A 12,188-nucleotide genomic window follows, 5' to 3' on the forward strand; every position below is an offset into this window, starting at 1 on the left:
GATCAGTCCCGTTCCATGGAATTTATGATTGATGACCTGTTTGCTGCTGGTGTTGCAATTCCCACATAGACAACTTTTTAACAATTCGTCGATGCTGACAACGAGCTCGACCTCCATGTGGAATTAACTGATGATCAAATCGTCTGTCGAGTGATTTGGAGGACTGCGAAACTGAAAATGAAGAGCCTGTGCCAGCGGGCCCGATGAGTCCGACTACCGACTACCTCTGAATTAACATGAGTGCTGATGACGCTGTCATTAGTGTACAGTGATTACAGTGCAAATGCGAATTGCCAAATTTTTCATGCCGTTCGGGCAGTAAAAGGCTGCGTTCAGGCAATGTTGGCTGCTTTGACAGCAACCACTGTCAGCATTTCATTCTCTTCATCAATGGCTCTTTTTAGAGCCACCTCAGTGATGGTCTGCCACTTCGTCCTTGACCCTCTTCTTCATAAATACTGATAGAATGGTACGTTTTCTGCATGCACTTATTTGTTCAGGCTGCCTGATTTTTCTAATGTTTTTGCAGTCCCTAGGGTATATGAAAAATCAGAACAAGCTCCGACAAGATGCAGCTTCTCATACACATGTTCAACCATCATCATGAGCTGCTCCTTGCTTTTTCTGTATGGGAATGATACTACATTACATAATGATGCGTCTGTCCACGTCTAGATATACAAGGCGATTGTGCAGTTGCTTGTGCTAGCTGGTTGTTGTATGCAAAAAATTATAATTCCATGCACTTTGGCAACTGGTTTAAGCAAAGCTGTCATTGGTGTTCTTGAGGAATGCTGTTCTTGTTTAGCAACCATTTGCGAGTACATAGAGCACACGAGTAAGTTGGACACATTTTCCCAGGGAAACACCTAGTTGAACAAACTACTGGCACTCAAACATGCCGAACTCATGCATGACAACAATGATGGCCCAATGACAATGTTATGATGACGCTGGAAAGGCAATCTTTACATGGTGGCATGATTACGAAAGGGTGACGACAGAAAAACAATGACTTCATGACTGTGGCGACATGGTGAAGTTGGAATGAGAACTACTTGACGACCACAGAGTTAAGATGATGGAACAATAACAATGGAAAGACAATGGAGGAATGGTCACGGTGAAGGTAAGAGAATGACGATAGTGTGGGTGTTGGAGCTCACGCCTGCACTTACGAACATCACCTGCCCAGTTTGCACTATATCAGGTGCCGGCTTGCACTATGTACGGCACCAGCCAATCATGCACAACAGCAGCCACCCACGCAGAGAAACCTCTGCTTTCATGATTGTGCACCACAGTTACTAGAGCAGATGAAAATAGAAGACAGGACAAGTGTTCGTCTGCTCTCGTTAAACTGCATCGCAATACCCTTATGTACACAATAGTAATACTACACTAGTTCTTCCAGTCCGAACAAACAGAGAGCGAAAAAAATGTCGTGACTATGAGTCATAATGTCCACTTCAGAAAATCTTGAAATGAATGCCTGCTGGAAGAATGCGCTCAGAAATGAAATTCACTCTTACACGAAACCCATTCTCACATCAAACATGGCTGCCAAGCACACTATGTGCTTACTCTGCAAGTGTTCCTCCAGTTATTGTAGTGTGGCAAGCAAAATAGCAGGCTGCACACAAAAGAAAGGATACACGTCCGATTTATATGACGCTGGAATCCAGGCACCGCTCTCTGTTCGAATTTTCTTATTCTTGGGGTCACTGTCGTCGCGCACAAAGCGCTTTTTCTTGCGGTCCCTGTAATGTGCAACAAAACAAAAAGCATAAAGGAGTGTGAAATATGCAAAAGACAAAATAAAAATGTATATCATCACTCCCACTTACCTTGGCTCAGGAATAGACACACTTTTATATAGTAACGGCTGAATTGAATGAAGCAGGTTGCATTTAAAAGGAAAAGTACAGCTCTAGTCACTGTATGGAGCAGACATTTTATTTAGGCCCCGATTTTTCATTATACAGTAGATTTCCATTAATTCAACTTCAGTTAATTCGATCCTGGCTGAAGATCCCAACTGGCATCCATGTATTTCTATGGGCCAATACCTTCATTATATCGATCCTGAAATTGGCCTTCGCTGGATAATTCGAACTTGACCAGTCAGCACCCATGTGCCTGAACGCTATGGTGATCCTGATAGCAACCCCTTTAGTGGCAGCGTCTGCCTCGGTGGTGCTTAGGGTTCAGTGCATGTGTTGAGCATATTTCACCTCTTGTCAAAAACGCTTAGTTTTGGCCCACCTTAGGAACAGTTTGAAGCAATAACCGAATCTCACAATGAGTTAATTCAAAGTTTGATTCTAATGCGCACCTATATTTAAAAAGAAAATTGGGCTGATTGCCTGCGCAGTGCACGTGAACACGAAACCAAAACCGAAACCAAAACCGCCTTCGTAATGTTAGTACACTTTGCTGCCGCATAACACGAATGTATTGCGGCAAAGCTAACCTTAAAAATACCTGTAATGAAGCTGATTTAGGAAACCAGCTGCCATTGTGCAAATAACTTTTCTTGCTCAGAAATCGGGTGTGCATTACATTTCTACTTTAGTTTACTGCTTTGGACACATAGAAAGTAGGTGTGCGTTTGAGTCAGGGGCGTACTAGAATCGGGTAAACATTGCCAAATGAAACAGTGGTGTGTTCTGGTGTTTTACCTGCATCTTGTTTCATTCGACCCGCCGTTTAATTCAATCCATTTTAGTCGGGGTCGGATTAACAGAAGTCGACCGTACTTGTTGTAGGCTGAACAATTTTAAAAAGCTTAAAGAATCAAGCTTACAACTTTGTAGCTGTGCACTAAAAAATGGGCACCCCTTTTCTGCTGCAAAAGGTATAACGGCAGCTCTCACAAAAGAATGTACAGTATAATAATAGGTCCACAGCAAAGTGCCTATCAAATAGTCTTAAAAAACGCTCCATGCATTAGAATACCAAATCTGCAAGGAAAGCTATACAAACCGTTTCAGTGCAATGTCTCTATTATCAAAGGTGAATCCTAGGAATAACGTGTCACTAAAAAAGTACTGCAAGTCCACTATATATAATAAAAATCAATTAAAGATTTACACAGAAAATAATTTGACACCTGCTATAAGTTCACTTTCACTGCTGAACAAAGGGAACACTGCATGCATCATTCCCCGCAAGCTATCTGTGCCAGGCATGCCACAGCATAGCACATTCTGATAAGATAATGTGCCTAAGTACAATATTTGACATATTACCGTGCCACTTGAAAAAACTTGTGCAGATCCCACACACTACGGGTATTGATGTAAGCGAAGTTTTCTTTTTTTTGTTCCTGTTTGCACTGATTAACGGTCATTGGTGGTGATGGTGACCGTGAATGTTAAATTTCTTCAGGATTTAATGCAATACGAGAGTAGCGAGTTAAACAGTGACTCGCGTGTACCACGTCTGTTCATCTGTGTAGTACACAGAACACGTAACAGGACGTGTTTACTTGACGCGTCATTGTGTGCCACTGTTCATAACTTCTGAGAAGGTTAGCGTTGTGATTGCCACAAACAGCATATCGCATTGCGCCAGCAGTATTGAACATTATTTGAATAATGGGTATTTACGGGACAAAACTACGATTGGACTATGAGGTACGCCGTAGTGAGGGCTTCGGATTGTTTTTGACTACGTGGGGTTCTTTAACATGCACTCATATCTGAGTACATGAGTGTTTCTACATTTTATCCCTGTCAAAACGCGACCACCCTTGTTGGGATCGAACTCATGAACTCGAGCAATGCCTCAGCCATTGAAGGGCAACGACGGCAATTTTTCACTGTCCACTAACCTTAATAAAATTTTGAATATGTATTCTTTTTTGCACTCTGACTACCTATGCGAAACAATATGACCGGAAGTCCTTTAGTTTTCCTGAAAATGAATTTTATAGAGCGGTTGCATGTTCCCGACACATGCCTATGAATGTATGACTTTTTACTGGCCACCCTGTGTTTGTGATGTCGGAGACTACAGCGTCGCTTTGCCCAGAAACGACGAAACTGGCTCTATTTTCTATGAGACCACGGCTGACAATCATCGTTTTGATAGATGTCATAACTGGTGCTTCTCTTCCTTCTGCTGCAGCACGATGCGTTGACCTTGAGCACGTCAGATACTTCGTGCGGCAGCAGCAGGCCAAAAGAAAATGGCGATCCTTCAGCGCTCACAACATCGCTAAAATTGCTGCTGCCTAGTTTGAAAGAGCTGAAAAAGAGACATCGCTAGCTTAACTGTTTTGCCGTTAGCAACATGTGTACTGCTTGTTTAGCATGCGTTCTGCGTGTCATTACGGTAGTGTAGGATCTGATGTTATTGACTCATCCTGATGTCACACAAAGCAGCTACCCGTTTTGGTTTCGGTACCTCGTTATATTGGTTATTTAAAATTACTGATCAATTTCTACGCTAACTGAACCACCCTACAAGTGCCAGGACTGTCAATGCCATTTGAACATGGTAATATGCTAACATGGTTAAAAACCACCATAGTTGCTCTTTAAGACACTGTGACGGGCACAGAAGTGTTGATTTGCGGGGCGGCTGCTTGTGTCGTGTCATCTTGACATGGTGGTGTTTTATTACACCTTTGAGACTGTACACCCAGTGTCAGTTGTCCGCTGAACAAATTTGCACGGTGTTTATTTTTTAGAGCAGCAGAAGCTTACCGTATTTATTCGCGTATAACCCGCACCAAAATGTGAAAAAACGCGTTTAAAAAGTGGGGGTGCGGGTTATCTGCGAATTTTTTCCTTGGGAGGGGGGGGGGGGGGGGGGTCGGCTTCACCGCAATGTGCGGCAGCCTCCCCGTGTAGTCCGCCATCCCCATCGTCATCGACGCTTGTCAAGCCGATGAAGGGCCAACGAAAGGCCAGCATTGTTGAGCCTCGCGTTAGGCGCTGTTTAGTGTACTTACCCCAGTTTGCACTGTTTGCCTGCTTTGTTTTGGCATCATGAGTGCGACTCGACGGCAGTGTTTCACAGCGAAAGAGAAGCTAAAGATTATAGCCGCTGCCGAAGAAATCGGCAACAGAGCTGCTGCAAGACAGCATGACGTCGACGAGTCGTGCATTCGCGACTGGAGGAAGAAAAAAGAGAGTCTCGAAGCAACGAACCGGAACAGGCGAGCGTTTCGGGGTCCGAAGACTGGCGCGTACCCCCACCTCGAGACGCAGCTTGCGAAGTTCATTGAGGAGCAGAGAAGTCGTGGCCACGCTGTTTCGACTGAGATGGCGCAAATGGAAGCCCTGAAGTTGGCCCGGGAATTGAACATTCCACGTGAGTTTCGTGCAAGCCGTGGATGGCTTCAGCGCTTCATGCGAAGACATGGATTTTCTATGCGGCGGCGAACAACCATGTGCCAGCGGCTTCCTGAAGCCTACGAGGAAAAGTTGTTGAACTTTCAACGATATGTGATCGCACTTCGGAAGGAGCACAGCTATTTGCTGTCTCAGGTGGGAAATGCTGATCAAACACCTGTGTACTTTGAGATGCCGATGGACACGACCATGGAAAAAAAGGGCTCCAAATCAGTCAGCGTGCTGACCGGCGGAAATGCCAAGCTGCGCTGCACAGTCATGCTATGCGCTTTGGCTGACGGCACGAAACTGCGCCCGTATGTGATTTTCAAACGCAAGACGCTACACCTAGCATTCCACTGCCCCCAGGAATCGTTGTGCGTGCGGAAGAAAATTCGTGGATGAACAGTGGCCTAGTCGGTGACTGGCTTCGAGTAATCTGGGAGCGAAGACCAGGTGCCTTGCTGGCACGCCGGTCGATGCTCGTACTAGATTCCTTCAGAGGCCACTGCACTGATGCGGTGAAGGCTCGCCTTGCCGAGACCAGCACCGACCTCGTCATAATACCTGGCGGCATGACGTCCATGCTACAGCCACTCGACGTGTGCCTGAACAAGCCGTTCAAGCACACGTGAAGCGGCTGTATGCCCAGTGGATGGCCGACGGCATGTACGCCCTCACACCGACGGGACGCGTGCGAAGGCCTGATATTCCATTGCTGTGCCAGTGGATCGTGGATGCGTGGAAAGCGATACCGGCCGATTTGGTGCGCAAAAGCTTTAAAAAATGTGCGATCAGTAATAGTCTGGATGGTTCCGAGGACGACTACGTCTTTGAGAGTGGCGATGAAGCCTCGGATGGCAGTAGTGAGAGCGGCGACGATTAAGAATCGGATAACCAGTGACGTGGTGGCGGTCGTTTGAATAAATGTTCTGAAAACGAAATGATCACTGAGTGTGAGTTGCATCTTTCTAGCGCTCATTTTTTTTTTTTTTTTTCAGGTAAACGTGCGGGTTATACGCGAGTTTTTTTTTTTTTTTTCCGCCGAGTTCAAAGTTAGGGGTGCGGGTTATACGCAGGGGCGGGTTATACGCGGGTAAATACGGTACTGTACCTCATCCTACCATATCTTGAATGTACATTTATCCAATTTGTCTGCAACTTTTGCCATGTCTTGTGGTAATGTTTCCTTTAGTGAAAAGAGTCCAAACGAGGCATGCTTTCTCACTTGGCCTTTCCCCTTTTTCGTGCTCCTCCTACGTATGCGAGCTGTCATGAGCAAAGAATGGCAGTGCTGTTAATTCTCTCGTTTCGTGACTGTGACTGGCGGGGAGGAGGCAGCTCATTCTCCGCCTCCTCCCCCTACCTCCTTTCTACCATTCTGTCATCATCCCTAATAGTAGAATGTTGTGCGCGAGTACAAAGATATGTACTGCAGCTTCTGCAGTGCTTATCTTTGAAGACAGGATGGGCGCTAAACATCAAAGAGCTACTGAAAGAGCTACCAGTCACGTATAACAAATGTTTTCCATCCACTGAAGTGCCACTGCATTCAAGGTATTAATAAAGGAACGCTCCACTGACCATCTGAGGGCCTTCTTCTGCTGCTTGAGGTACTTGTCGTCGTCCCCTGTCAAGTCAAGCACTGCTTGAGACGCCTGCTGCTCAAAGCTCTTCTCCAGTTCCAGCCTGTATGACAGTGTTGGAAGGTGAAAGGAGACAGCAACAGTCATTTTGACATTCACACGAACTACTACCACATAACATGCACACTCCAGATCTACTTCCACACCTACTGACTGCGAGATGCTTTTGTTTCCGTGAGCGATGTACACTTGGACAAGCCCCACTCAAGCAGGTGGCATAGTATTGCCACACCTCTTAATCATAGTATATTAAAGCGTCACAGAGGCGCATCCATTGGTGGCTATACCTTTTTTGCTGGGGTCACCGTCACACCTTCATGCATTTTCAATGCTTATCCACATTTTAGACACCACCATGTATGCAATGATGCCGGAATCTGCTACACAGACCTCTGCACTTTCCATAAAAGTGGAACATATTTTATGGCACAGCACCTTTGAGGTCAGCCACACCAGAAGTTGAAGCAGTGCAGTTAGCCTCTACGCCAGGAAAAGTGATCATGGTATGTGCACTAACTGGTAGGCACTAAGTGAGTCACTAAGGTTTAAGTGGTCAGTGGTTACAAAGTTGTATGCAGATTAGGCAAGGGAGTAGTTACAACTTTTCTTAGCCATTAGTGCATTTTAAGTGGGTACAGATTAAACTTCTTCCACCTCAATGCTAGTTTATGACCACGTCATACACTGTGGCATAGTGAGGTGAAAAGCAAGGGCTGCACAGCACATCTTATTATTATTGTTTATTAAATGCTTCGAAGGCCCAAAGAGTATTGCACAAAGGCGGATGTGCTGGCTGTCCCATGCAACTCGTGCCAAGATGTCAAATATGCAAGTGCCACGTAACTCGACAGAATCCAGGTAATGTTGTCCACTGCCATTCGGAGCAAGTAAGACAGTTTTTTGTATTTCGTCTATTTACGTAATAAGTTATTATTATTTTATTAATCAAATTCACAAATATTATATTCAGAGCAAAATGTCAACGAGAAAATTGCAGATCATCCTGAAAAATTCCCGATCCAGCTTTCTGCAGCTCAACATGTGCTACATAAATGTTTTTTCCCAGGCCTGGAAGAAAGCCTGCGAAATACGAAAAAGTGGCACTTGTAGCATGAACGAAGCAAGTTCGAATAGGAGCCCACACCTGGCCACAGCTGCATCTGATGGCTTGGCCGCATCATGCGTTTCACAGTCTGAACACTGCAAACAGCGAATTGATTTGATGGGAAATAAAGCAAACAATGCATTTTGCGATTGTCAGTGGTTATTTTCAAAGCACTGTATGCTATGGCATTGAAGCGAGTGGGTTAGGCCCAACGGCACCCTCGGCACTGAGCCGACACTCGAGGGCGGTAGTGAGCCTTTTAGGTGGCCATCCCGAAAATTCTCCGAGGGCCACCAGGGCGTAGCCCGGTAAACCACTGCGGGAAGCTCGACGGTTATATTTTGATTACTTAATGTTCATTTTCGCACACTTGATTAGTGGCCAGAAATAGTTGTGTGCATTGTATATGCACTGTCCAGACAAAATTCACACAAAATTTTGCCCGCTGAAGCCGACAGTCCACTATAGAAGGGTCTGTTAGTAGAATTTGTTTCATTGATAATATAGGCAGACCAAGCTAAGTGAGAAGAATGGTCCGTTATATACGAAGGTATTTTGTATGCAGATCCATTATAACGAGTGTGGACTGTATACACCTCGGTATAACAAAGCTGGTAAAATTGGCACTTTACTTCGTTATTTTGAAGTTGTTATATTTAAGTTTGACCTTTTATGCAAATAAATACAGTTGCCAATTGATTTTTCTTGCACGGAAGGACTGCAAAATTTTCCGCATTATTGAGCAATCTTTGGAAACAACAAACTAAAAACAAAATATTTTCTTGAGCTCGTGAGTCGGGGACCAAAAATATGATTTCATGTTGTGTCGACAAAATATTCACATCGGCAATATAAAGCAAAGGCGCCGACGCTTTCGTGTCCATTCCGCCCCCACGGCCAACAACGTTGCCCGCAGCAGGATGACATCATCATGAAAAGTGCTGGCAGTAAAGAGAGAATGCTTCGTCTGCTTTTCGCTTCAATGTGTCGCCGAAACTTGAGATTACTAACCTCCAGCACAAAACGCGCAGGAAAACACGGCACATGGCCATCTCGGCCCTGCCAGTCCTTGCACCTGCGGCAGATTACCTCCAAAAGAGGGTGCACGGGCTGCATATGTGCTCAGCCGTGCTGACAACCAAGCACAGCGACAGCCGTAGGCCAGAAAAGGAGATGTGCTTGCTCCCCTCCCACTTCTTGCTTTCTTGTGTGGTGTGCGTCAAGACGCCATCTTTCACAGCTCAATCTCGCACAATTTCCATCGTACCCAAAGCATGCGGTGTACAGGGTGCCATGGGATATTACTGCACTTGGACTTTATAGGGAACGTCACGCTGCTCCACTTTGTCAGTTGGTCTCTGGTGTGCAGCGTGTGATTTGAAAAGTCCATTCACAAGCAGCCTCATGTAGTTTGACCATTTGAACATCTACATCCACGGAAGTTTCCATTTATTGCCTTGACATTCATTTCTGGTGGCAATGAAATTTCGTAATATTTAAATTGTGCGTAAACACAAAAGAAGTACTACTGAGGTTCTAACTACATGGTGTTTGTACTCTGGACATGAAGTTATATAAAAAGTTTATTACTTTGTTACATCAAGAATTTTGATATACATATTGAAGTTCGTTGTATTGAGGTTTAACTGTATATGGGTGGGTAGTAAACAGCACAAACCTTTATGATAAGGTGTTGTGTAATACTACAACTTATGAATGAATACCAGACCATGAAGAGGGTGTTGATTAGCCAAACTCTGAAGATAGAGAACCACCTTCATGAGAGGCATGCTGGCTTGCCTAGGGATAAAATAAAACATAAAACAACCCGCATTGCTTTGTAGAGATTTTAAATGGTTAGTCAAAGTCATCGATTGAAGATTTCTTGAATACAGATGCATATTCAAGCTGCGATATAATTGAGCTCTTGCAAGCGATTATAAGTGTCAGTGTTAGAAGAACGCATATAACAGCAAAGGAAACTAATGCAGAGCTGGTTGAATATATTAGGTTGTTAATATCCTTATTTACTATCTCCTAGAAACATGTTGCACTGCGCTATCAAAGGCATTAGAATGTGCTGACACTACACAATGCCATGCACTAACATGTTCCATCTAACTGTGATCAAGACAGTACCTTCAGTAAAGGAAAGAGGGGCCTCGTAAGGTGCCAAGGCATGGCAAGAAGGCGGACAGAATCAGTGTCAAGTGCGACAAAGACTGATATTTATTTACTTGTTTGAAAATAATGCAGGCCAATTCAGCCCATGCACGGGGGGCAGTGCATACATTACACATTGACATTAGTTGAAAAAAACAACAACAAAACAAAATAGTTCTCTTTAAAACTCACCCTTTCTCCGAGTGGAAGTCTGAAGCAAAGTGGGGTATGTAGAACTCCTCATCCTTGAACGAGGCTGGCTTGGCCTTTTTGCTCTTGGCAGCTGCAGGCTCAGAGCCTGCACCACGCTTGGCACCTTTCCTGCTGGGCACCTTGGTCTTATTGCTGATCACAGTTGCAAAGGTTTTCTGCAGGGGAGAAGAGGGTGGCAGCAGGTTACCACTTGCTACATGAAAAAGAATCTGCACGAGGTGATCCGCAACTTTATTCTGGACCATGCAATAAGGCTAGTTTCAATCAGATAGCGCAGATACAGAGCAGCTTGTGTGCAAAATATAACGTTAGAAATACAACTAGATGCCTCACGAAAAGCTCGCGAAAGTAGACATTCTTAAAGGTGTCCTGAAACACTTTTGCCCACTCCTGGAATAAATGCACTTGGTTTGTGGCGAACTCGTACTTCGGACTCCAGATTGTACGAAACTTTAGGCAGTCCTTGCTGAGTTATCGGTAGGCGACTGTACCTGCTCGAATGCAACTTTGTAAAAGGAAAACTACACTTAATGTTGTTAAAGGCTCAACCATGTGAAAACTGCACATAACAAAACAAAAAAAGAGAGAGAAAGAAGGAAATAAAAGAGCCTACCTCTATTTCTTCCTCTCCTGCCATGACAGCAGAACTGCTGGTGTCGCTATGCTTGGCTGCCGGCATGTCTTCTTCCGTCTTTGTAGGTGCCCTCAGTGAGAGGCGTTCAATGAGGTTGTCATGCTTGCGCCGCTTGTTCTTCATGACCGCAAATGCCGCACTCTTGCCTGTGCTCCCGATCTCAAAGATGGTCTGCAATGAAATAAATGCCATGAGCAAGCAACAACTGCATGTCCCGCAGTGGTTGCACAGCAACAGAATAGGAAACTTCTAGTATCCATTAGCACAACATTCTTATTTGTGGAAGGCTTCATTTGCTCCGTTGTGAGTGATTCCAAAGGAAGAACCCACAATTCAGGGGGTATCCAGTGGAGGCCAAAGCAAACAGATTATAATTCAGTATGGCATGCAACACAATCCAGTTTTTCATTCACTATAGTCACTGACAGATAATTTGGAATCGATGGGAACTGCCACAAAGTCTGAATAATTGGGAGTTTGAAAGATAGAATTCACCAGAAAATAAGGGACTAGGTTCCACAACTGGCGAACACAAGTTGCCGAAAAAGCTTGTCAACCCACTGGCATGTGCAAGTGCACGTGCCTATGACCTCGTCAGTCCGTATTTTAACCAATGTCATACTGTCACTACAGATAGACAAAAGTACAGTCGACACATGCACTGAATCTTCACTCTCTGGTAGCATAACAAAGGTCGACTACACTGCGATGAATGAACACGGGTTTCTTCATAACAGTCATCGCTTTTCTCACTTAATCGCCATCCTCACCAGCGCGAACATTGAGGTTGGAGTTGGCGTCACCTGAAACTGCCTAATGATACTGAGAGACAAACATTTGAAATACAGTAAAACTTTGTTAATTCAAATTTCATGGGACTGGGAAAAATGTTTGAGTTAACTGAATTCCAAATAATTCAGGTTACCAAGAGAACAATAAACAAATGCTTATTAATACATCAACAAACTCTTATTTACTGAATGAATCCACAAATCCTGCTTCTACTTTGCACGAAAGCACTGCGGAAGCTGCAATGGTCGCCATCTTGTGACTGCTTAGTGCTTGCAGTGGAGAAGGCCTTGTGA

At 44.5% G+C, this 12,188-nt stretch overlaps 1 protein-coding gene across 1 annotated transcript in view; it reads right to left on the reverse strand.

The window, feature by feature from the left end:
- LOC142579860 (ATP-dependent RNA helicase DDX54) overlaps positions 1-12,188 on the reverse strand; it is a 49,853-nt gene that overhangs the window by 10,537 nt on the left and 27,128 nt on the right. Inside the window, exons 13-16 of the mRNA XM_075690480.1 lie at positions 11,083-11,274; positions 10,449-10,624; positions 6,927-7,031; positions 1,656-1,760 (exon numbers count right to left, since the gene is read on the reverse strand). Of these exons, the coding sequence (XP_075546595.1) occupies positions 1,656-1,760; positions 6,927-7,031; positions 10,449-10,624; positions 11,083-11,274 (578 nt within the window). The remainder of the gene's footprint in view (positions 1-1,655; positions 1,761-6,926; positions 7,032-10,448; positions 10,625-11,082; positions 11,275-12,188) is intronic.

The sequence above is a fragment of the Dermacentor variabilis genome, chromosome 4 (genome assembly GCF_050947875.1).
Source record: "Dermacentor variabilis isolate Ectoservices chromosome 4, ASM5094787v1, whole genome shotgun sequence".
NCBI classification, from domain to species: Eukaryota; Metazoa; Arthropoda; class Arachnida; order Ixodida; family Ixodidae; genus Dermacentor; species Dermacentor variabilis.